The following is a 27,126-nucleotide window of genomic DNA, read 5'->3' on the forward strand; positions in this document are numbered from 1 at the left end:
GTAAACTATAGAGTAGTTTTGCTAGAAAATTGAAACTGAATCTGGTTAAACATTCAGATCTAACTACCAGTTAATAGAAAATACGGGAGACAGAGGAACATGTTAAGTGACACTATGAGGATGCCATCAGAAATCCAGAGTGTAGAAAACCCTGTAGAATAAGTAACCCAGTTTTTTTTTCCATCAAGTAAATTATAAGGAAAAAAAAGTGAAAGAATCGTCATCTATAGATTAAAAGACCAAGAAACTTGTTAAAGCAATATCTGGACCTTATTTGGATTTGATTTGAACCAGTGATCTTTAGAAAAAATTGATACACAGGGAAATTTGGACACTGCCTAGATAGTTAGTAATTTTAATAAGTTATTATTGAAAATAATGATGTAGGGGCACCTGGGTGGCTCAGTCAATTAAGCATTTGACTTCAGCTCAGGTCATGATCTTGCAGTTCATGAGTTGGATCCCTGTGTCCAGCTATGTGTTGACAGCTCAGAGCCTGGAGCCTAATTCAGATTCTGTGTCTCCTGCTCTCTCTGCTCATGCTCTGTCTCTCTCTCTCTCAAAAACAAATAAAACATTAAAAAAATAATAAAAATCAGTTAAAAAAGAAAATAATGATATAATTGTAGTAATATTGATAGAAGTTGTATTTGTAAGAAGAGTCCTTATCTTTTAGTGACATATATTAATATGTGTATAAATGAAATGATAGATTTCTGAGGGGTGGATGTGGAATGAGTAAAGATACAAATTAAGCAAGACTGGTCATGAAATGATAACTATTGATACTGGTGGATAAATATATGTGGATCCATTTTGCTCTGTTCTCATCATTCATACACATTGAAACTTCCTATAATTAAATGTAAATCCAAACAAAAAGCCTTTGCACTTAGACTATAATCCAAACTTTTTATCTTAGCAGAGTCTACTCAATCTGACTGTACTTAACCCATATCAAGCGTGTTCACCCTTTCTCACATTACACTTGTTTTTTTCCTTTTCCTCAGTTACCCCAAATTCATTCCTGCCTTGGGGTCTTTGAACTTGTTGTTCTATCAGGAACCTTCTTCCCCTAGATCTACAGTGTCTGTCCTCTGTTGGCATTCAGGTCTCATTTCATTTTTATTATTTTTCAGTTCTAGGTTTGTTTGTTTATTTGAGGGAGAGAGCAAGCAGAGGGGAGAAGGTGAGGGAGAGGGAGAGAGTGAATTCCTAAGCAGGCTCCACACCCAGCATGGAGCCCAATGTAGGGCTCGATCTCATGACCCTGAGATCAGGTCTCATTTTAATGTCACTCCAGAACATCTAGCTGTAACAATCATCTCATCTAGTTTTATTTTCCTCAGAACACTTATCCTGAATTCGTATTTTCTTTTATATTTATTTGTTTATTGATTCTACCCACTAGAGTATAAAGTACATGTGGGTGGTGGGAAGATCTTGACTATCTTGTTCACTTTTAAATTTCTAGCACTTTTCTGACAAATGTTTTTGCTAAGGCAAATATGATTGGCATTCCATAAATGTTTTTTGAGTGAACCAATTAAATGTTTATGAAGCTGTTGAACACTAAGAACATTATTAATCTTTTACTTTTAGAATATCAACATTACATACATTTATTGCCTAGTGAAAGTATTTAAAATTCAGTTGGCATTTTCATTATTAATGTTTTCAAAGGCTCATATGCAACAGAATTAGCTTTGTAGCAAACCTTCAGAAAGATTTTAAAAATTTCACAAAATGTCAAATTTTTCCTTAGCATATATTTAAAAATATTTGTGTTTTGGATAATTAATGTCACATTTTGTCTAAGAGCTGTTTTTCATATCTACATAAGTAGAGGTTAAATTTTGTGCTATGTGTTTATATGTGATATGGAAATTTGGCAGACATTTCTCATCTTGTGAATAATAATGAAATACTTATAACTGTATCTTCCATCAAGAAGGAAACTTGGAAATACTTTTATAGATAAATGCAGTAGAGGAAATGAGACTGTAAAATTATGAGATATTCTCTTTATTAGAATAGAAAACAATCTATTTGTTAAAAACAAATATATAATATATATACATATATAAACAATATATCTATCTATATCTACATATCTATATCTATATATTTCCAAGTAAGTATTGTCATTCAGAATAACTGCTAAGAAAGTTGTTCATAATAGTTATTGAATAAAGTGATATGTTTCACTGACAAAATAATTTTTACCCTAATATTCGTTAGAGTTACATATATGGTGCAGACTGGTGGATTCCCTTCTTGTGTCCTTAGGAAGCTTTCCGTCCACAGCACGATATTGACTGCAGAATTGGGCTCATTTGGGCCATGGCTGAGATGGTTCCTCTCGTCATCCTCCATGTGTGGTATATGGGAGTCTCAGATCATGGCCTTTCCACCAGAAACATGCCATCATCTGTTTCTCTTCTTCACCATCTCCTATTAGATGGTACAAATCTGGGACCTTCTTCAGATTTGGCTCTTTGCCAAAATATATTTTGTTCTAAGTGGATTTGCCTGTTTGTTCTTTTTCTCATTTCTTCATTTATTTCTGTATTCAATACAGGTTTATTGTGGCTTGTCATGTGGAAAACACTAGCTTTGAGATTGTAAGGAATTATATAGAGATGAACAAAGCATAAAATATTCCAGGGATGTTGCTTTTGGTAGCTTTACTTTTGGAACTTCTCTTTTAGAATTGCCTTTAAAATGAATTTTTGTTACACACATGCCTACATATTTGTCTTAGTTTAGGAAGAGTCAGAGAAACTGAGCCTTTCCTCAGTCTCCCAGGGAAAGAAAGGGTGAGAAACACAGAATGTCACTAGGCCCCTGATGAACCCAGTGATAGAATCTCACAGGACCTAGTTCCCTACCAAGGGAATATGCTTATTTTCCTTGTCATGGTCCTGGCCTTGCTCACCTGCTCAGTCTCCAGTTTTTAGAAGTTGTCCAATTCCCACAATGCTCCCTTCCTTTGGTTCTGTAACATTTTCACGTAGGGGAGAAGGCTGCTTACTGTCTTGTATCAGGATCCTGAGGGAGTTGTCATCTTGCAGGATGGGGAGGTGAGATCTCTCTAGTATCTTAGCATTTGGTTTCTATCTGTTGTGCTTAGAACCTGAAGGCTGGAGAGCCTCAGATACCCCTCAAGAGTATGTTTGATTCCTGGCAGGCCCTAGAGTTTTCTGTGAACTGTCCTGTTTCCTCCTTGGAAAACACCTGCTTGAAAGGGAGCTCAGTCTGGCTTCAAAGTGTCATCTGAGATAAGTGGGTGAGTTGTCTCAGAGGCACATCCAACTCAGATGAAAGTGCCTCTGGGGTCATAACAGGCTCTGGGGGAAGATTTGATTTGTGGGCTTTCATCTCACATATTTCACTCAACTGTTTTACCATTGGGCTTATGGGGTCTCCACTGCTCGTCTTCACAGGTATCCATGCAATGCCATGGGTAGGAGAGTGGGGATCGGAGTCCTGGGCCTGAATAGGACCTTCCAGCTGCTCCTCTGTGGGTAGGTTGACCTCTGAGGTTTGTACCTGGATGGGAGTGCACAGGATGCCTGCACTGAGTGATTGAGGATCTGCCATTCTAGCCAGATGCTTGTGCAGTGTAGGCTGCACTGGAGTGGCTGGGATGCTCCTGGCTGAGCCCATCTCAATCAGTAGGAATGGAGTGGGGCAGGGCCCAGCCTGAGTGAGGAGAGGATGCTGGGCTTCGATTCTTTGTGTGCCCAACGACTCCAATTTGTTGGTTGATAATTTATTTAACCATTCACTTATTAAAGGATTTTGCTGTTTGAGACATTTTTTAAAATTTAATTTAATTTTAATTTTTTTACTTATTTTTTTAAATTTGATTTTATTTTTCTTTTTGAAAAATACAATTTACTGTCAAAATGGCTAACATACAGTGTGTAAAGTATGCTCTTGGTTTTTGGGGTAGATTCCTGTGGTTCATCGCTTATATACAACACCCAGTGCTCATCCTCACAAGTGCCCTCCTCAGTGCCCTACCCATTTTCCACTCTCCCCAACCCCTCCATCAACCCTCAGTTTGTTCTCTGTATTTAAGAGTCTCTTATGGTTTGCCTCCTTCCCTCTCTGTTTGTAACTTTTTTTTCCCCTGATCCCTTCTTCCATGGTCTTCTGTTAAGTTTTTTCAAGATCCACGTATGAGTGAAAACATAAGATATCTTTCTCTGCCTGACTTATTTCACTTAGCATAATACCTTCCAGTTCCACCCACATTGCTACAAATGGCCAGATTTCATTCTTTCTCATTGCCAAGTAGTATTCCATTGTATATATAAGCCACATCTTCTTTATCCATTCATCAGTTGGTGGACATTTAGGCTCTTTCTGTAATTTGGCTATTGTTGAAAGTGCTGCTATAAACATTGGGATACATGTGCCCCTATGAATCAGCACTCCTGTATCCCTTGGGTAAATTCCTAGCAGTGCTATTGCTGGGTCATAGGGTAGATCTATTTTTAATTTTTTGAGGAACCTCCACACTGTTTTCCAGAGCGGCTGCACCAGTTTGCATTCCCACCAACAGTGTTTAGAAGGTTCCCATTTCTCCACATCCTTGCCAACATCTATAGTCTCCTGATTTGTTCATTTTAGCCACTCTGACTGGTGTGAGGTGGTATCTCAGTGTGGTTTTGACTTATACTTACCTGATGATGAGTGACATTGAGCATCTTTTCATGTTTCTGTTGGCCATCTGGATGTCTTCTTTAGAAAAGTGTCTATTTATGTCTTCTGCCCGTTTCTTCACTGGATTCTTTGTTTTTCGGGTGTGGAGTTTGGTGAGTTCTTTATAGGTTTTGGATACTAGCCCTTTATCCGATATGTCATTTGCAAATATCTTTTCCCATTCTGTCGGCTTAGTTTTGTTGATTGTTTCCTTTGCAGTGCAGAAGCTTTTTATCTTGATGAGGATATATATATATATATAATATATATGAGGATATATATATATAAATGAGGATATATATATAATATATATATAAATGAGGATATATAAATGAAGATATATATATATCCATATATATCCATATATATATGAAGATATATATATCCATATATATATCCATATATATATAAATGAGGATATATATAAATGAGGATATATATATATAAATATATAACTAATTTGCTATTTTAAATGCAAGAATCATTGATGATGAGCCAATAGTTCATTTTTGCTTCTAATTCCCTTGCCTTTGGAGATGTGTCAAGTAAGAAATTGCTGCAGCTGAGGTCAGAGAGGTTGTTTCCTGCTTTCTCCTCTAGGGTTTTGATGGTTTCCTGTCTCACATTTAGGTCCTTCATCCATTTTGAGTTTATTTTTGTGAATGGTGTAAGAAAGTGGTCTAGTTTCATTCTTCTGCATGTTGCCGTCCAGTTTTCCCAGCACCATTTGTTAAAGAGACTGTCTTTTTTCCATTGGATACTGTTTCCTGCTTTGTCAAAGATTAGTTGGCCATACATTTGTGGGTCCAATTCTGGGGTTCCTATTCTTTAAGATGTTGCAGGACTGGGGCGCCTGGGTGGTTCAGTCAGTGGAGCGTCTGACTTCAGCTCAGGTCATGATCTCATAGCTCATGGGTTCAAGCCCCACGTTGGGCTCTGTGGTGACAGCTCAGAACCTGGAGTCTGCTTCTGATTCTGTTTCCCTCTCTTTCTGCCCCTCCCGCACTTGTGCTCTGTCTCTCTCTCTCTCAAAAAATGAATAAATGTTTAGGGGCGCCTGGGTGGCGCAGTCGGTTAAGCGTCCGACTTCAGCCAGGTCACGATCTTGCGGTCCGTGAGTTCGAGCCCCGCATCGGGCTCTGGGCTGATGGCTCAGAGCCTGGAGCCTGTTTCCGATTCTGTGTCTCCCTCTCTCTCTACCCCTCCCCTGTTCATGCTCTGTCTCTCTCTGTCCCAAAAATAAATAAACGTTGAAAAAAAAAATTTAAAAAAAAAAGAATAAATGTTTTAAAAAAATGTGACAAGACCTACGAAATTGGGTATAAATAACTTAGAATAACTAGTTCTTGAAAGAGCTAGACACTTTACTTCTAGCTTCATGAGTAATTGGTCTTTCCTTCAGTTTGATGGCCAGAAGTAAACAAGTCTTCTCCTGTGGCAGTCATGTCTATAGCACTTCCTCATGTGGAACCCAGGGCCTGCACACCATCCAGAACTGTCAGTATTGATTTTGGGCACTTCATATTTATGTGAGTGATATGTCAGATGACAGAATTTAATGATTTCAGTTGTTTTGAAAAGAAGAGGACAAATTTGGGGTATTGATGGAAGTTTTGTGGGCAGAACTTTGATGCCACAATTATTTGGTAATTTAAATGCAACCAGACCCCTTTTTACAGACATGTTGATCCTGTGTATAGGAACCTCTGTGGTTCACACTGCTAATGGGTGTGGATAGCCCTTCACCAAGGCAAGAATGTAAGTTGGGATTTTATTTTTATCACAAAACATTTTTGCATTTGAGCATCTGATTTTAGAGCGTATGGTTTTTTTGATTTATAGATAAATGCTGCTGAGCTTAGTTTATATATAATGCTTGTCCAAATATCTGTCACAAGCCTAAGATGATGGCTGATTGAAAGAGCCTAGCTAGCTGAGTAATGTTTAACCGGTTATTCTTGAGTTTTCTTCATGAATCAGTTGTGTAGCTCTCCTTCACTAAACCGTGAAATTTATACTCTGAGCTTTCATCAAGAAGAGTCTGTGTAAGAAACATCTACGTCTCTACTTCTTTTGAAGGTTGATGGAAGAGGAATGGGACAGTGAGGATGGAGGTTACTGTCATTGAAAGGCAGTATATTGTATGGACGGAATATGGGCTGTGGTGCCAGAGGTTAGTAATTCTGGTGGTGGAAGGATGTGAAGGGTCTCTTTTGATTATCTCTGTGTTTTCCAACAAAATAAGACACTTATTCAGTCCATATTTACCTGGCACGTGGTTGGCCTTAAGGTACAAAAGTTAAGACTTGTCCTCTGCCCTTAAAAGAGAGATTCACTATTTAATAGTAAAATATTAGTATGACCTTATTGCCAAGAAATGATTTCTTTCAGTTTTGTTTTGTTTGTGTCCAAGTTTTAGCCTTAGTTTTTCTATTGTAAAATTTTTTTTGTGATCCCCCAATCCCTGTCTGTTTTTTCATGTGTTGATTGGGGAACTGAGAAAAAGGGGGGAGATAGTGATTGATTGATTGATTGATTGATTGATTGACTTAGACCAAAGATCTTATGTTGGGATTGTGTATATATTTCTTTAATTTTATTTTATGCTGAGAGAATTTCAGAATTACTGAGAGTGTACTTGATTCACAGAGTTAATTCCTTACATCCGGATGGTCTTGCTTGCTATACCAAAGTAGCTTGGTCAGAACTTTAGCCTTTAGTTTTGTTTGTTCATATATAACTAATTTGCTATTTTAAATGCAAGAATCAAACATCAGACTATGCCTGTTTTGATGTAATTCTGCAAAAGTACACATTCATCATATCAAAATTATTTCTTCAACTGGAAGAGAGGAGGATTATCAAATTAAAATGTGACTTAAAAATCATAATCTGATTAACATTAATCTGATCGGTACCAAAAATTTTTAGGGGCACTTGGGTGACTCAGTCAGTTCCACGTCCAACTTCAGCTCAAGTCATGATCTCATGGTTCATGGATTCGAGCCCCGTGTCAGGCTCTGTGCTGACAGCTGAGAGCCTAGAGCCTGCTAAGGATTCTGTGTCTCCATTTCTCTCTGCCCCTCTTCCACTCATGCTCTTTCTCTCTCTGTCTCAAAAATAAATAAACATTAAAAAATGCAAACAAAATTTTTTTAAACCGATAGCCATGAAATATGGAATAAAAATAACTTATCTGGACATTGGTACTGAAACTAAGGCTGCGAAAATATGTTCCAAATGGTCTGTGTATATCATTATTATTTTATTTGAGAAACCATAGCTTACTAAGTAGCTGGTTTCTATACAGAATACAAGTTTGTGTTGAGTCTTACCATGAGCCAATTATTTTTCTTCTCTTTCATGACATGGCTTATACTTTCTACTCTGGCCTATATTTTGTCCTGTTTGTGCCACTGGTGGCAGGGATATATCAGGGAAAATTAGATTACAAGTCCTATTGATTTATAAATTTTTGGCATAATTTTTGTTTGAGAAGGTTATGATGATACTTGCCTAAGTAATATTAGTTTTCTCATTGTATAGATAGCAAAATGAGGTCTAGAAAGGTAACTTTCATCCAGATCATAGGTGATGTACTCAGTTTCATGAGGGCAGGAACTTGAGATATCTTGCTCACTGCTGTATTCTCAGTGTCTAGAACAGTGGTTGGCACATGTAAATGTTGCTCTTAATTTCTCAGGGTTAAACTTTGTACTGATTATTCTCTACCTACTTAGGTGTATTCTGACTTTAAGAATGTATATTAATGTATAATCTATAATATTAAGATAAATATGAGCACACCAGATACCTATATATTCAGGCAAGAACAACTTCTAGATACATTGCCACGTTCACTTGCTCATAAGGGTATAAGATTATTGTGAACAAGCCTAGATATAATGACCAGTGTGCTTAAGTGAGAATGAAGGAACAGCTGCTCATTTAATGGTCTTTTAATGAGATGCATAAAATTCAGTCCTATTTCCTATTTCATTACAATTTGTTTTCTTTTTAGCTTTGTAGATATCAGGTCTACTTAAGCGGAACAAGGTACAGGTCACTAAAATGTAGAAATTTAATTAATATATTCAAACAACAGATAGGGCTTCTTCACTCCTTGGCCCTTATTTTTAGTGATTTATGTATTTTTAAATTGTATTTTGACTGAATATTTTCATGCTTAGTTTTACTCGTGAGAAATTTCCCTTTAATTTGCAAAAAGCCATTTAAATCTGCTTATGTCATCTAGGCATATGGAGAAGATATTTTTAAGTTACTTGTTTCGATCATTTTGGAATGTGGTGACCTCACAAATGGGCAAATATTTTCTTAGCATTTGGTTAGAAGAATAAACATTGTATGCTCATTGAGAGAAATTTAAATTTTGACTTACATGATATGACAAGCTTCTGCTTAAAGTGATTTTTTTTCAGTGTTAATACAATTGCTTAATTATCTAATGGCTTTTTTTTTTTTTTTGAATCTATGATTTCATTTCCTCTTTGGATAAAAACCTCTGTAAAGCAGACAAAGGTTTTTATTATCCCTATTTTGCAGATTAAGTTTTGGGCAAGTCATTTGATTTCTGAGTTTCATTCAGTTTCTTTATCTGTAAAATAAGAACATTGGTCAAGATAATCTCTGAGGTCCCTTCATGCTCTAAAATTCTCTGTTTATACCATTGTAAAATACCAATAAAAAAATTATACATTGTAAAATGTAAAACATAAAAAATGTTTATACCATTTTTACATGCCAATGTAAAAAATCATTCATATTTTTAAAAGGGGGAGGTCTTATAAATACCAATTCCCATAGCAACTAAAGACATACCAGAAAAGAAAGCATATCTGAAGTTATGTAGTATGAGCAATACAGTAAGTCCAAAGTAAACCAATCTCACCTGTAGCAAAAGAAAAAAATAGGAAAGATTCTTTTAAAAAAATTTTTAGTATAGTTGACATGCGATGTTACATTACTTTCAGGTGTACAACATAGTGATTCAACAAGTTTATACGTTATTCTGTGTTCACCACAAATGTAGCTACCATCTGTTCCCAATGCATCACTATTATGTATCATTGACTATATTCTTTGTGCTGTGCCTTTTATTTTCATGACTTATTTCAGTGAAATAAGTAATTGGAAGCCTGTACCTCCCACTCCGCTCCACCTCTTTTGCACAACAGTCCATCTTCCTCCCCTCTGGCAACCATTTATTCTTTGTGTTTATAGGTCTATTTCTGTTTTTTGTTTGATTATTCATTTTTATTTATTTATTTATTTATTTATTTATTTATTTATTTATTTATTGGATTCCACATCTGAATGAAACCATTTGGTATTAGTAATGCTTAGTCTGACTTTTTTCTTTTTTTTTTTTAATTTTTTTTAACGTTTTATTTATTTTTGAGACAGGGAGAGACAGAGCATGAACAGGGGAGGATCAGAGAGAGGGAGACACAGAATCTGAAACAGGCTCCAGGCTCCGAACTGTCAGCACAGAGCCTGACGCGGGGCTGAACTCACGGACTGTGAGATCATGACCTGAGCTGAGGTCGGCCACTTAACCGACTGAGCCACCCAGGCGCCCCTAGTCTGACTTTTTTCACTTAGCATAATACTTTCTAGGTCCATCCATGTTTTCTCAAATGGCACGACATCATTTTTTTTCCTGGCTGCATAATACTGCATCCCATACCACATCTTCTTTATCTGTTTGTCTATCAGTGGACAGGAAAGATTCTTTTTTTTTTAATATTTTTGGGGTGCCTGGATGGCTCAGTGGGTTGAGTGACCGACTTCAGCTCAGGTCATGATCTCACGGTTTGTGAGTTTGAGCCCTGCATCGGGCTCTGTGCTGACAGCTCAAAAGCCTGGAGCCTGCTTCTGATTCTGTGTCTTCCTCTCTTTCTGCTCCTCCCCCACTCATGCTCTTTCTCTGTCTAAGAAATAAATAATTATTTATTTTTGAGAGGGAGAGACAGAGTGTGCGTGGGGCAGGGGCAGAGAGAGGGAGACACACAATCTGAAGCAGCCTCCAGGCTCTGAGGTGTCAGCACGGAGCCTGATGCAGGACTCAAACCCATGAACTGTGAGATCATGACCTGAGCCCAAGTCTGACACTTCACTGATTGAACCATCCAGGCACCGCAACAGGAAAGATTCTTAAGTGACAATTTTCTTCCATTCTTTTATTGATCCAAAATTTGTATTTGAGTGTGTGGTAAGCATCAGAATGATTTGAGCTTTCCTTTTTTAAGTTTGTTTTTTATGTTTTTATTTTTGAATGTTTATTTATTTTTGAGAAGGAGAGAGAGCACCCACACAAGGGCAAGCGGGGGAATGGCAGAGAGAGAGACAAATCCCAAGCAGTCTCTATGCTTTAAGCACAGAACCCAACGTGGAGCTCAAACTCATGAACCGTGAGATGGTGACGCAAGCTGAAATCAAGACTGAGACGCTTAACCAACAGAGCCACCCAGGCACCCCATGATTTGAGCTTTTTTTGTTGTTGTTGGCAGAGTATATATATCCTTGGCATGAGTGTTTACAGAGAGACATTTTTTATTAGTTGGAAAGTTAGATTAGACCTCACAACCTTTAAAGGTTTGTGATTGAATCCCCTCCCATTTCTTATCTCAGTGGCAATCCCTTCAACAACTTTTCAGGATTGCATTTATTTTATAAATTATGACATTTTATATAGATATAACACATTAATTTCTAGTTGAGCTAGGATGAAGTATTTTAGGATGGTAGTCAGAGTAGATTGTACTTCAATATAAATTTAAATATGAGTATGAGTTCTTTGAATAATTCAGCTAACTTTTCCAAAGGAAATATGATCACTCTGTAAAATTTGTTCAGTATACCAGGCAGCTTTTAGATTTTTTTTGTTTTTGTGTAGAATACTCCCTTTTTGGGGGAAAAAAGAGCTTATTTTGTTATTTGGGTGCTTTTTAATAAAATAGCTTTTACTCACTTTTTCCTATAAAATATCAGTTTTCACTTCCATAGTTGGAAATGATGATTGTATCCCAAACACTTCATTTTAGAGTTGAGAAAACTGAGGTCCAGTGAGATTAATTCTCTGACCCATGATTATTTAGCCAATTAGTGACAAAAGTGATTGGAATTTAGATATGCCAGTTTCCCAAACTAAAACCCTTCTATTTGATGAGTAGGTATCTGGATTTTTGCCTGTATTCTGTTAGATTCATTGTCTAGTTTTTTGCCAAACTCCCCCTTTCCAGTGCTGTCTCTCTCCTCTCCCCCTCTCTCTCTCTGTCTCTGTCTCTCTCTGTCTCTCTCTGTCTCTCTGTCTCTCTCTCTCTCTATATATATATAGAGAGAGAGAGTAATTAATTTTTGATTTAGAATTTAAAATCCAAAAGCTGCATTATAATAGCTCACACTTAAAATATAATGGCATATGGAGCTACAGTTTCTCACAGTTGGTTTCCTACTTGATATGATTTAGATCTTTAAATTTTTAGAATAAAATCTGAGCCAGTTTCAAAAATATTATGTTCAAAAGCTGTAGGTATTTTAAAAAATCTTTAAAGTATTCATTTTCTGTTCTTAGTCTTTATAAAAGGTTATTTACTTTGATTTAAACAATTATTTCACATAATTCTTTTGTATAAATGGTAGAATTATGATTATTCATTTAAAACAAAACCAGAATTAAATGGTAAATTATTGAAAGCTAAAACATTCTTTAACAGCACAAAGTCAGGAAATTTGCAGTTAACATTTCCATGGTTACTAGAACCCTTGCTCTATGATATAAAAGACTCTTAAAGGATCGTATAAGGAAGGAATACTAACTATACATACCATAAAAAAATTCTCAAAAGTAGAAGAAACATTATAATTAACCAGAAAACAAAAAAAAAAAATAAAGCGAATGAATTCTTCTATTTCTTATATTATCTGAGTAAATAATTTTCTCTGGGTCTATAAACTCTTTTATGTGTCTATTTTATTTTACAATGAAAATGTAATATAGTGAAGCTCATATGTTTGCTAGCAAAACTCTTCAGGGGCTTGAAGAATAGTGATGCTGTGCTGCATTCTGTGGGAGACTGGGAACATGACTTGAGTCTCACAGACCAGGATTTATATCACTGCCTCACCACTCACCAGCAGTCTGACCTTGGACAATTTGCTTAACTTCTCCAGTCCTCAGTATTCTTATCTGTAAAATAGAGGTCATAATGCCTGTTTTACAATGTTAGGTATTCAGATATGTTAAAAGTATTTAGTGCCTAACTTATAATAGGCTCTCCCTAACAATTCTTTTCCTTCTGCTCTCCTTTACCTGTTACCTGCAGACCCGCTCTCTGTCTCTTCCTTCACAGTTCAATTCTACCTGATGGACCTAAGTCTCAAAAGTAGGACTTCAGATGGCAGGTAACTAGAACTAAATAAACATGACTGAGACAGGTCTTTACACCATTCCTGGCTAGTGCACTGGGTAGACTGGTCTCCTGGAGCAAGTGCTTCTCAAGTTCTATAATGTCCTTAAGAACATCAGAACCCCTGGACAATGTGTATGGATTCTCTCAGTGAGGCTCAGTGTAGCTTCTGTGGCAGCTTGGACTTTGACTTCTCCCCAGTACAGTATTTTTTTTCTAGGGATATTCTTTTAAATAATGTTTATAGTTTTATAGTTTTCCATATTAAACACAGTATTACCTGTCTAAATATATTTTATAAACTGTCCCAAATTAGGTTAATAAAAGGATTTGTTACTCCTACTTAAAAAAAAAGAAATTCTGAAACTTCAGCCTTTGAGTATATAAAAAGAGTTGTAAATGTTTTTAGTAATTTTTTAAAAATGAAGATACCTTGATTCTCAGTCAGGTTTATAATATTTCAGGGTTTTTGGTAGCAGTCCTGTCCTTTACTAACATATGCTCCTAGATTATGAACATCTGTATATATAAGCAGTTGGCCTAAAGCAGTACTCTAGATAATTTAGAGCGATGTTCCCGTAATTCACTAAAATGCTGTTACTTTGGTGGTTGTGTCATTATTTTCATGTTATGAGGTTTTACTGTTTCAGCTGTAGCATGCATTTACATGGGATCATCTGCGGGCTGGCCTAGGAATTGGATAACCTTTTAAGTATTATTTCAGAAGCTAGATACAGAGTTACCAAAGGTTGACCCATATATCAACTTTTAGAGAAGAAGTCTTCTGTGAATTGATGCTGTCTCCAGGTTGGCATGGCCAGTCTGCCCTATAGCTCTGCTGGAACAACTGAGGAAATGGGAGGTGATGATAAAGGGAAAGCAAATGAGTAAAGTTTGTCTTCTTTTTGCTCTCAAAACATTACTGCTATCACTTGGGTTGGTAGTGCTTTTGGAGGGATTTATTCAAGTATACTCCCCCCACACCTCTTACAATAGAAAGGAACATGTTTGAAAATGAATTAGAGAACTTTATCATCTGACAGAAATGAAAATATTAGGGAAAATATATCATTGTAGCTTGAATAATTTGTTCTCATTTTATAACTGGGTGAACTCTCATCAAAACAATCTTCAAGAATAAGCTTATTATATTTTGTTGTATCATTTATTTCTACAAGTCTGTAAGCCGTCAACTCAAGTAGAAGTCTTTTGCTATTCAGATTTTTATTGTGGTATTTATATTTAAATAATTTTACTTTTGTAGCAATTTTCATCTTAAAACCCAAATAAGGTATCATATAATTTTATGAATAAGCCACTGGGAAGAGCAAAAATACAGTTCAGATTTAAAGAGAACCACCTTGTGTTTTATTTTAGATTTATATTGTATATAAAAGATGACTCACATGGCAGAATAAAATTGTAAGAGGCAATTTGACTCATAGAATCACTCAGTGAATGTTGATGGAACACTGACTAGGCATTATGGAGGAGATTGGATGTGGAGAGCAGAGTCCAGAGATGAATAAAGAAGGGTCTCTTTTTTAGGAATTTATACTGAAGTTGGGGGGGATAGTTATGCACAAAAAAATTCATACTCTAGGATTTTTAGAACTTGAAGACCCATTAAAAACCTGAAAGTTAGTTGAATCGAAAATCCTAAGAGCTTGGGCCTAACAAATTTGTCTCTGGGCCTGAGACATGGTTAGCTGCACCTTGTATCCTAGTAGTGGCATGGTTTCATGTCGGCTTCCAAGCAAAGCACAAGTACTATTCTGTTTGCTATATTAGGACTATGCCTAACTAGAGTTGGAGAACCAGGGAATCAGGGACAGATGGCAGAACTTAGCCATAGGAAAGAAGTTGCAACAGATAGAAGGCCAGAATTAGACACAGGGACACTACCTTGAGATCTAGTATTTATGAGTCAAGTAGGCATAAGAGTCAAAACCAACTCTTCAGTCAGTAACCAAGCGCAGACTAGAAGGAAAGAGGTAGTGTCCGGCCCAGCTCAAGTTCCTTTAAGGATTGGCCTTACTGCTTATGGAACAAGCACCATATAAATGGGCTGCCTGGACACAGCCCACTTTTAAATTATTCAGTCTAGATTTTGTTCCATTTCCCTGTTTTATGATTTCTCTGTCCGTTCTTTAGTTACACCTTTTTCTTGCCCTTAGAAGTTTAATTCTTCTTGCCTTCCACTTTGCCTCCAGCAGGCTTATAGCTTTGCCTCCCTTTCTTGGCAGTGATTTTCCTCCCTGTTCCCACAAGGCCCAACGTCTACCCCTGCTGCTGTTTTTTTATCAGGATCATATTGGCCTTGCTAGAAGACCTAAGATTTCAGGGACACTCTCCCTTTGCTTTGGAGCAGCATATGTTGACCCTATAATGCTTACATGTGGCCTGTCTAGTGATGGTGAGGGAAACTGCCACCCTCGAGGCTGACTGTGGTAAACTGCTTGAGCTATCTGAGAAGCCCAAAATGGAATGCAACTATGGGCCCTTTCTTTTCAGACTTACAGCTCAGCCTGTCTGCACTTGTGGTCCCAGTGTTCCCTAGAGTAAGGCCTGATTGCTACTGCTTTGGTCAGCTTCTGGAGGAAAGTGGCCCATGTTCTTTTCCTGTTCATAGCACCACCCTCTTCATAACTAATGCCCTGAAAAAGATAAATTACTTTATCTGCCCATACAGAAGATACACTTTTATCTCCTCATAAAAGAGGGGATTGCCCTTATTTCAGTTTTGAATTACTTTCAGATTATTGGGCATCATTTTGAACATAAAATAGAAACTATTATTTGGAGAAGCCATATCAGCTTAAAATCACCCCAGTCGGTGTTAGTTGGGGATGGTTTCCTTTCCTAAGGTTGCCCATAAAAAAAGAAATAAAAGTAACACAGATTTAGTAATTATTCCTTGTGGCATAACTTTCAAGTGTTGGATATCTTAACAAACAAAGTGAAAGAACAATACAAGAAAGGCAATAACTTAAGTGGTGATGTTATAGCAATTACAAATACATATATATTTATAGGACAGATGAGAAAGCGATGTTCTAATGTTATTTAAATGGCTTTGAACAAAAGCTCAGTGACTACATTATATTTGGATACCAAAATTCTGTATCTCAAACACTTTAGAGGGAAATAAAAGTTATATGAAACATCTTTCACAGAGCCTCTCTCGGCAGACTCAGGTCTGAAGTCTTACCTCTGATCTGCATCTCATCCCATCCTTATGGCTACTGGCATTGTTTTTGGTCCTCCCATTATGCTGTTTATGTCCTCCTTCAAAATTAATGCACATGTTTGACTCTCAAACTACCTTGCTGAATTCTCTGTTGTAGTGCTGCCTCTTTATCCACAGGGTATCTCTGAACTACCTTAGTAATTCTACTTCTAGACTGATTTAGTCTTTCCTGATGAGATCCCTTTATTTTGGAGTCTGAGAGGGTTTTGCCAAAGGTGAGGTTACCATGAGGCTAATGAAGTTTAAACTCTGGATTCCATGCTTGAGATGCTGAGAGCTGTAGAATGTTCCAGGTGGAGAGAGGAAGCAGGTTGCATTTGGGAAGCATTTCTGTGTAAGCATTTATGTTATTCAAGAGATCTTAGAGAAAGGAAGTTCAATATCTAAAGCTCCAGCATTTTAGGGTGATTTCTTTTCACATTCTAAATAAATTTTGACTTTTTATACCTAAATTTGCCTTCATAATTTTGTATTCTTATTCTTAGAAAGAATCACCCAAATTGTATATGCTGCAGGCCACACAAAATCCTATTAGGATCTGCCACTGGTTTTTACTAAATGAGGTACCTGGATGTTTTGCTAGTACTTACCACCTACATTTAGTAACATGCAATTTATAAGAGTAAACAAACACTAAGTAGAATCTAGAGAATCCCCACATCACTCTAAAATCAGTGCTTTGTGACTCTTTTACAAGAGAACTGGAACTTGTTGGTAGCCAGTATATTTCAGTGTTTGTATTAGTGAATGCTGTAAAAATGGAACTCAGATAACTGAGTTCAGTTCAGTTCAAGTCAGCCAGCCATTGTGGGATGCCTGCTGTGTGTGATCAAGGTACTGGACCAGAATCATTTTTTAGTTTAAATGCAATTTAAGATTCATTTGAAATTATCTTAACAGTGAAGTATTTTTAGTTCCTTGGAACCCTAGTAGCAGTTCTCTTTAAAGAAATAAGAAATTGGAGCCAATGTGATAAATATGCTTAAATGCCAGGAAACAATAATGATAAATTGTTGGCAGCAATCATTTGATGTTTTCTGAAACAAAGAGACTTGTCATTCTGCCAGTGCTAGGGGTTTCAGTGAAGAGGATATACAGTGGAAAGTATCCTTTATCTTTTCTGTAGATAGTTTCATAGATGAAGGCCATAGGTAAGTTTGGGGTAACTATTTTTCAAACCAAGGAACCTTAAATTGAAAATGAATTGTTATGCTCATCATTTCATCATTCTTTTTAAAATGGGTCATTTGATCAGTATCAAATACTTTGTGTTTGAGAAGTATCATAAAATTCCTGAGAGACAAGATAATATATAATATCAGGTACTGATAAATGTTTTGAAGACAAAGTCAGAGAAGGAGATTGATGGTTGGGGGTGGGTGTGCTGTTTTAGAAATGCTGTACTGACTTCTAGCTATTGCTTGAATTTGCCAAGCATATCCTCATTGATTAGAACCTTTTCTGCACTTGCTGTTGCTTCTGCCTGGAATGTTTTGTTTCCTTCAGATGACCGCTTCAGTTATTTTCTGACTTCACTCAGTTTAAAGTAGTGCCATTCACCATTCTGTTCCTTTTCCCTGATCTACAAGTATACTTTACCATTTGCTTGGGAACCAAAGAGATTAAAATAAATTCTTTGATAAATCCTTGGCTATCTGAACTCTTACTGTTTGCTCTCTGAAATTCAGGAATTGAAGAGATTTTTATTTTATTTTATTAAAAAAAATTGTTTTTAAGTAGGCTTCATGCCCAGCACGGAGCCCATTGTGGGGCTTGAACTCACAGCCGTTAGATTGAGAGTCAGATACTTAACCAACTGAGCCACCCAGGCACCCCTTGAAGAGATTTTTTAAAACAATCTCTTGTTTGATCTAGATATCTTAATTAGGAACCAAATAATTTTGTATAGTAAGAGATACTTATTTTCTTTATAGCACTTTTACCCACTGATTTGTCTTTGTATGTGTTTGTCTGCCTGACTTCCTCACTAAACTGTTAGTTCCACAGTGACTGGGAATGGCTGGGACTTTATTTTGTCCACTACTGCATCCCTATCACCTGGAACAGTGCCTGGCACCTAATCAATTCTCAATAAATATGTGTTGAATATATGTGTTGATACATGAATGAATCTATTTGACCCTGTGTCATCTAAATCTTAATTTTAAATTTTTTTTTAACGTTTATTTATTTTTGAGACAGAGAGAGACAGAGCATGAACAGGGGTGGGGCAGAGAGAGAGGGAGAGACAGAATCTGAAACAGGCTCCAGGCTCTGAGCTGTCAGCACAGAGCCCGACGCGGGGCTCTAACTCACGGACCGTGAGATCATGACCTGAGCCGAAGTCGGATGCTTAACCGACCAAGCTACCTAGGCACCCCTAAATCTTAATTTTAAAAAATATATGCTTATATTTGAAAAAGGCTTATTTCACATTATTAAGTTTTAGGAAGCAAGGTACGGGATTATATACACAGTATGATTGCCATTTAGGTTTTAAAAATATCAAGTCTTTTCATGTGTTCATTCATTCATTCCTTGAAAGAAAACTCACTAATCATCTGCTGAGTGTCTAGTCTGTGTGTTAGGTATTCTAACTCAGCTACAGTTTCATGATACCAATCATGAAACACTAGTAAATGAATGTTACTCTTCCCCTTACTCATTCTTTCTAGCTATGTTGATCTTCTTTCACTTGCTCACAGTAACCTATAACCTCTTTCCTTTCCACAGGTTATTTCATTATGTGCTTAATATCTGTCTCCTATATTATAAATCTTTCAGCCTAGAAACCATGGTACCATTTAATCATCAACACCTAGCTCAATGCCTAATATGTAGTAGGGACTGAAACCTTCTATGGCTGAAGGAGTGAATGAATGAATGAATGAATGAATGGATGTTTAGGAGACATACATAGTAGGAACACCATGTCTAATGAAAGTTAGGGGAAGTGAATTTCAAGTTGGGGTCTGAAGAATGAGGATGAATTAGCAAGTGAAGAAGGCTAGGTAGAGTGTTCTGGAGCTTAAGCTCAGACTTCATCCTCAAAGTAGTAGAAGGATTTTATTAAAAAAAAAACCAAAACATTTACTTATTTATTTTGAGAGAGAGAGAGAGAGAGCACATGTGTGCATGTGTACACATGCGAGTGGGGAGGGGCAGAGAGAAAGAAAGAATTCCAAGCAGGCTCCACACTCAGCCCAGGAACCAATGCGGGGCTCGATCTCATGACCACAAGATCATGACCTGAGCCGATCTCAAGATGCTTAACCAACTGAGCCACCCACACACCCTGAAATAGAAGAATTTTAAACAAAAAGTGGCACTAACATTTGCATTTTATATGGACCATTTTTCAGTGGTGTAGGAACAGACTGGATGGACAATGTCAAAGCAGAGACACTGGGACGGTTTAGTGAAAGATGATTGTTGTCTCCATTGGGTTCTCGGCAAGGGGTTAAGAGAAAAGTAAATACACTTGAGAGATTTTTAAAAGGCAGAATAAGTGACTAGTGCCAGTGAGGGAAAGGGAAAAGTTAAGTATGATTCCATGCTTCCACCTTAGGCAAATGGGAAGATTGTACTGTGGACTTAGAGGGAGAAGCCATCTAAGGTGAAAAGAGCCTATGGAATCCTTAAGGCCTATATAAATTGAGGCTGAGCCTTAAGGACTTGGTAATATAGCTGAATTTTCTAGGTGTATATTCTTAGAAAGATGCCTGGAAAGAAATAATCAAAATGTTAATAGTATTGGAAGTCTAGTTCTGTTTCTAAATTTTTCTTTTGATAAAGTTTTGGTTATCATTATTAGTGTGTTTTATGAAGGAATAGTAAACTTTAAAAAATTATATTAGGATCTGTCATAGGAAATGCTGTACCTAAAAACCCAAGGTTACAAAACTAAGGCCTTCCTAGGTAAAATATTGGCTTTTCCCAATGAAAATAAATTATTGGTCCTGAATAGAAGTCTACTGTGGAATGGGTTCATCTTTAGTGTATGTGTGTATGTGTTGGGGGCGGGGGGCAAGAGAGAAGGGGTCATTTGGAAATTTTACTGTATCATTAGTAGAGGGCCTGCTAGACCCAGGAACTGATCTCTTATTTATTCATTGTTTAAAAATGTTTATTTATTTTTGAGAATGAGAGAGAGAGAGAGAGAGAGAGAGAGCACATAAGAAGGGGAGGGGCAGAGAGAGAGGGAGACACAGAATCCTTAGCAGGCTCCAGGCTCTGAGCTGTCAGTGCAGAGCTGGATGCAGGGCTCTAACTCACGAACTGTGAGATCATGACCTGAGCCAAAGTTGGACACCTAATGGAATGAGCCACCCCTTACTTATTCATTTATCCTTAGCCTTCAGCATAGTCCCTTACACTTAGTAATGGCTTAAGTGAAAACTGTTGTTTTAGATTTGTTGTTAATATGTTTATTTTTGTTTGCATCACTAATTCACTGCAGTTGTTATATAACGATGTTATTTGTGTCATCTTGGTTTTTAGGTAGATTGGGGTCATCTGGACTATTTAGTTGTTGACATGCCACCCGGAACTGGAGATGTGCAGTTATCAGTCTCACAGAATATTCCCATTTCAGGTAATCTTAAACTTTAATTTGTGCTGTCTTTGGTATTTTGCTATTGCCATACAGAGAAACAGACTCCATGACAGGCAAACATTTTTATGTCTCAGAAACAATCATTTATAAATTTGTCTTTAGAGATCAGATTCATAAATTCAGTTTTTCAAAATATTAGCAGAATGAATGTATTTACAAAAACATGGTGGTGTTATAAGTCTATGTTCTAGAAACAATAACAAATATTGTTTAGGTAGAACATTGCTGTTTGCTTCACAGCTGTCATGCAGTGACAGCATAGTGCCTGATACACGGTGGACACTCAGTAAATATTCATTGAATAAATACTGAATACAAGTGAACATTAGGAAAATTTGTCTTTTTGGTAAATACGAGTATGGGAAAGTTTTATATTCAGTTAATTATTTGATGTTAAAGTCGAGAGCAATAAACATACTAGCTTACATCAACTACACAATATTTCATTCTGGTAATAGATATCTTTTCTATGATATGGAATTTAAATATCCGTTGTAAGCTTTTATGTTGAATCTGTTTCTAAGGATTTTCCTAAATTCCAGTGGAGAAATAATTGTAAATTTCTCTTATTTATAAGCACTTTGGGAAAGTAATGGAATTTTAAAATGGCATTACAAATCAGCTATCTATTGACAATAAATAACCAAGAAATACTGCTGATGCTTAATCATCAAAAGTTTTAGAAGCTAGATTTTTTTATAAGATATAAACATTAGTCAGAAATATCAATATAGCATCATTAAGATGAATTTTTTAAGGCTGCCCCAAAGGGCAATAAAATGAATATTTTTGATATTTAAATTTATATGTAACTTTATTGGAGTCTGAGATTTCTTCTTTAGTGAGGCAAGCTAGAAAGTAAGAGATGGGAGTAAAGTGAGGTAATAGAGGAAAGTAGTTGAGTGTGCCTTTTTCAGAATCAGCATACTAGATAGTCTGCTTTTTCTTTTTTTAAGTAGTTTTGGGAATTTTATATTTCTAAATCTTAAGAATGCTCGCTAAATATTTATTGAATAAAATGTGCTTTCGGCACCTTGAAATTCCTGTTGCATGCTCCCAAAATGCTTACATCATTCACGTGGATAATATATTGATACACTTGGGCGAAATTATCATGTGTTCCCTGAACTGGGACTTGGTACCTTGAAAAAGTTTAATTTACTTCACACAGATAAACTGATAGCCCTAAGAGATTTACTTTTGTTTACTCAGATAACAGCCTCTCTCTTTGGACAGGATTTATGATTATATCACTCTTAGAATTTATGCTTATATTCTAAAACCAACAGTGTGTAGATTAAGGTTAAGATTCCCTTTTTTGAAGATTTCTTTCTTATATGCTAAAATTTAACCAGTAATATTTCTTTATTCACTTCCTTTGATGAAGAGTCTGCCCTATAATAAGTAGGTCATTAATATCATATGATAATAAAAAGTAGTATTTTTTTGTTGTGGTGGTGGTAAAACATAATAGTTCAGTAGTATTGAGTATATTCATATTGTTGTGCAACCATCACCACCATCCAACTACTGAACTTTCTCATCTTCCCAAACTGAAACTCTGTATCTGTTAAATAATAGCTATTAATTCCCTCCTCTCCCTAGACCCTAGTAGCCACCATTCTTTCAGAAACAGTATTTTTTATGTTAAGATGAGGGAATAAGGAAAATATATTTTTAAAGATAGATAAATATTGATATATCTAATATTGGCTTTATACTTCGTTAATAAAATTTTAAATCAACAAATATTTATCCATATAAAGGTAGATTCTAAGCCCTGTGGAGGATCCACAGATTATTAAATCACAAGCATTTTCCCTAGAGCATAGTTCTGTACCTTTTTTGATACTCAGACCTTTGAGATTTGATTAATATGTGGGTTTTCTGCAGGAAGATGTATTTGTACCTACAGAAACACTATTTTAATGTGTCATTTTAGGAGGCTCACAGTTCTCAGGTGAGAAGCCCCAGCTCTAGGAGACAGAACAAGGGGAAGGGCAGGGGATCAAGTGTCTACTCTGAAAAGAACTACAATGCAGAGTGTAAAAAGTGCTGTATGAAAAATCTGAAATCTGTGCTGTGTGGGATCAAAGGACAAAGAGATCATGGATTTGAGAGGAATTGTAAAACTTAATGGAGATGAGACTTTTAAAATGTTTATTTATTTATTTTATGAGAGAGAGAGAGAGAGTGCAGGGATGGGGCAAAGAGGGAGAGAGAGAGAATCCCAGGCACGCTCCACACTCACTGCGGAACCTCACGCAGGGCACAAACTCAAAACTGTGAGATCATGACCTCAGCAGAATTCAAGAGTTGGATGCTTAATGGACTGAGCCACCCAGGCATCCCTGGAGATAAGCATTAAAGAATAAATACAATACATTGTAGAGCATTCAAGATAGCACCGTACCTTATTTGCTTTGCTTTTTCTTGGCCTAAGGGGAAGAAGTCAGAAAATGAAACTTCGGGTGTTTATAATTCTATTATAGAAACGTAACATACCTTTTACTTCCCAAGTCTGATCCATTAAAAATAAATAGGGCCAGGTATTAACGCTGCTTTTGAAAATTCATAAATTTAGTGATTTCTGAACATTGGAAGTAAAATTATTGTTTATCAGTGTTTTCTAAATTTTCTTTAATGCGCATGTATATATTTACATTTTTAAAAAAAAATAGAAAGCAGTAATTCTTTAAGAACAGATTTCTGTATAAATTGGTGCCATGATTATTGCCTGTTATTAATAAACTACCATTTAAGGACAGTCTTTGATATATTAAGTTTTATATTTAATTATCATAGGTATTATATTTTCTCATTTGCTTAAATATTTGAAGAGTTAGGCAGCTTTCTGAAGATCATACAGTTAATGGATCCTACCTGAGGCTCATACCAGTTCTGATAAAGTGTAAAGCCCAGGCTCTCAACCTCTACATAAAACTGTTCTAATACAAAGTCCAACACTGTTTGACTCACTGATTTTCTGAGTTTAGTTCTAGTCTATTCAAACCCATTTAAGTAGAAATTACTCTATTCTCGTTGATCTCTGATAAAAATAAATTTGTTCATGAATATGCCTAAACCTGTGCAATCCTATATGATAAATATACAGCCAACGGTTTGTATGAGTGTTTACTAGGTTCAGTTTTGTTTCTGTTTCAATTCCTGAGAGATTGCTTTGAGCCTCTTTAACTTGTCTATTCCAGGGAAGGTCTGGAGACAGTCTAGAAGCAGTTTCCTTTGGCCTGTAGGAGTAGAGCTCCAAATGATTCTTGGAAAGACCACTGTCATCTTTGGGCAGATCATTTGGCTAGTTTCCAGGCATGCTGGCTGTCAGTAAGAGTTGTAGCGGTCAGTTGTTAGTACATTCATACTGTGGATTATTATGTCAATATTAAAGTTAACAACAATGAAAAGACTGGATTTTCTATACTGACTATATCTTAATTTTATACTTCGAAAAAAATCCTGCAGTAAAAGTATCCTACCAAAAGGATGTAATGCGGTTGGGGTAAGAGGCGGGAGGATACATGTGATTGTGATTATGTATATGTGTCTGTGTGTGTGTGCATGCACACTTGTGTGTGTTAAATGCTTATGAGTTCCTGAGGTTTGGTTTAATTCAGGCCAGCATCATTTCATAGGTAACAAATCTGAGCTGTCTCCCAGGAAGTGTACCAACCAGAGAGTTGCTGGCCTGGCTTGAATCATGGCTTTCATCAGTTTATATTATCTGGAACAGCCTGTCAGATTCATATCTGCCTTTCTCGGCCTAACTGAATTATCTCTTCTCTAATTATGAACCAAATTTTCCTTTTCTCTTATATTTGACTTTAGAACTCTTTTAAGATACTGTGTTCTACCTTTTCTTATGTCCCATATCCTATAAAACATATAAGCCTTTTAGACTCCCATTTGAGCCCCTCTGTGATTTGACTTCCCTCTCTTTCCTGCCAAACTCCTTCACATAATCTGGAATCCCTTCCCAAAACCCTTATGTAGTTACTGCCCCCTCTTTCCTCCCTTACAAAGGCTCTGTCTTTATATACATTTGACCCTCATTTAGACTATCTTTCTAATCAGTGGGTATCCATATCCTGCATACCCTTTATTTCAAATGTCTACTCCCTGTCATCTTTCTCCTATCCATAGTTGGGAATCATTTCTCTCTCTTTGGAATTTACATAGCATTTCATTTAGACCACTTCTGTAGCACTTCTCATGTTCTCCATTCATAACCTGCATAACTGTGTTATCTTCTGTAACAGACCATTTACTCCCTGGGGGGCTAAGGATTTGTTTCATTCTTCTTTGTATTTTTCACAGTGCCAAACTCTGTTCCTTCCTGTAACCACTCAGGAAATGTTGAATTGGGGAATGAGTGTTTTATCTGTGTATCTGTATTATCTTCTCCAATAGGATGTAAGCTGCCTGAATGCAAGAACTTTTTCCTATTCATCATAGGACTTACAGTACCTTGAGCAGTAGCTTATGCAATTAATAGTGATTGAATAAATAACAAAGCTATTTGACTAGCTATCACTGTTTATGTAAACAGATTTGTACCTCCTTATCGTTCTTACCATCCTGCTGACTCACTCCTGTGATCTCCTCCACCCCAACTGCTCTTATCCAGGTGTTTTCTTGTATAAGTTTTAAAAAGTATTTATTAAAAACCTGCATTTTATTTTACTCTCCTTTTGCGAGAAACATACTTTCATTTTAAGGATTTATTTCTGCTGTCCTTTTTCCTCTTTATGTATAATAGCTTTGTGGTCAGATGATACCTTTTAGTATTTATTTTGGCATCTGGGAAATAGTGCTCATGTGGACACTTGCTGTTTGGTTACATGCAGGCTCTGTATTAAATTAGTAGTGAGAATCACTAGCATTGCTCCATTCTAAGACAATAATAAATTCTCTCATTTACTTCCAGGGATGCTTAGTAAGGTGCTAACTGCCTCTCTCTTTATCCTTACCTATGGAATATCTGCCTACACAACAGACTTAAAAGGGTCAAATTAGAGAATGTAGAAGTTCTTTCTAAATGTATATATTTTTAGAAACTACTTGAAGGCTTTAAAAGAGTTTTTTGGTGGGATGGTGGTGGTGAGATGTTGTGAATTAGAAAGGGCCTTTGTATCAACTTTGCATATGTCTAAGCCATTCTTGAGAATGAAATGAAATGATATGTTTTATATTTGGAAAGAGACATCCTTTTGGAAAATTTATGGAGGCAGACCTATATAAACAAAAAGATCCTTTTTCTGAATGCTAATTAGCAATTCTTTGTATGAGTTCCCTTTTTTGTTTGTTTGTTCTATCAAATAGATGACAAGCTCACTATAAGAAGAAACTTGAAGGAAAAAAAAGCCCTCCTCTTATTTGTGTTAAAAGTATTGTGTACCAACACAGTAATAAATATGTTGACAGCAGTATTAGTGGCTAATGATTTAAATTTGAGCTTACATGAGCTATTGAATCATTACAAATACCTAGTAGTTGTAGTAATTGCTAGAGGGAAAAGAGACAGAATAAAGGATGGGAAATAACCGATTATAGTCTTTGGATTTGCTCTTGTTGAACTTGCCATGGGAAAAAGGCAGAGTTGTCAGTGCTGGTTTTATTTTTCTTACTCCTTTTATTTTTCTTTTTTAAGTGATACAGTTTGCTGGGGTTTTGCTTGTTGTTTGTTTAGCTTGTAAATTAGTTGTTGCCATACACTGAGTTGGGTGCATTCCAGGGTTGACTTCTGGGTTTTTTAAGACATGAGCTCTTGGGAATTTTTGAATACTTATCTGCTCTTCCATAATAGAAGAGGATTAATATTTCTTTGAGGAACAGTATAAGTGCCTTGAACATTTTGCAAATACATGCACTGTGCTAGTATTTGAATTCTGATGGATATTACCTAATTTTTTCTTTCTTCCTTTGCTTTTTTTCCCCCTCCTTTGCTTTAACTGAAGTCCTTTGCATGACTATATGAAGACTATCTTAATTTGATTTGAGCTCTTAGAATTAAGTGAAGAGTGGATGCTTCACATCAAGTATGTGAAGCACATTTTCTAAGAGACTGGAGAGTTTTAGTAAGTTGTTTCTATTATGATAGCTGTATT

At 36.3% G+C, this 27,126-nt stretch overlaps 1 protein-coding gene and 1 pseudogene across 8 annotated transcripts in view; one reads left to right on the forward strand and one right to left on the reverse strand.

The window, feature by feature from the left end:
• NUBPL (NUBP iron-sulfur cluster assembly factor, mitochondrial) overlaps nt 1-27,126 on the forward strand; it is a 218,218-nt gene that overhangs the window by 153,147 nt on the left and 37,945 nt on the right. For 3 of the 8 annotated variants that reach the window (XM_015073708.3, XM_053224345.1, XM_053224344.1), the window contains one exon: nt 20,893-20,986. In XM_015073708.3, the coding sequence (XP_014929194.1) occupies nt 20,893-20,986 (94 nt within the window). Of the gene's footprint in view, nt 1-2,131; nt 3,528-6,115; nt 6,472-6,792; nt 6,887-12,128; nt 13,138-20,892; nt 20,987-27,126 lie in introns of those variants that run through there. The other 5 variants (XM_027065552.2, XM_027065551.2, XM_053224346.1 and 2 more) reach the window with 5 other exon arrangements.
• On the reverse strand, nt 2,880-3,745 carry LOC106976367 (cell division cycle-associated protein 3-like; annotated as a pseudogene).

The sequence above is a fragment of the Acinonyx jubatus genome, chromosome B3 (genome assembly GCF_027475565.1).
Source record: "Acinonyx jubatus isolate Ajub_Pintada_27869175 chromosome B3, VMU_Ajub_asm_v1.0, whole genome shotgun sequence".
Lineage (NCBI taxonomy): Eukaryota > Metazoa > Chordata > Mammalia > Carnivora > Felidae > Acinonyx > Acinonyx jubatus.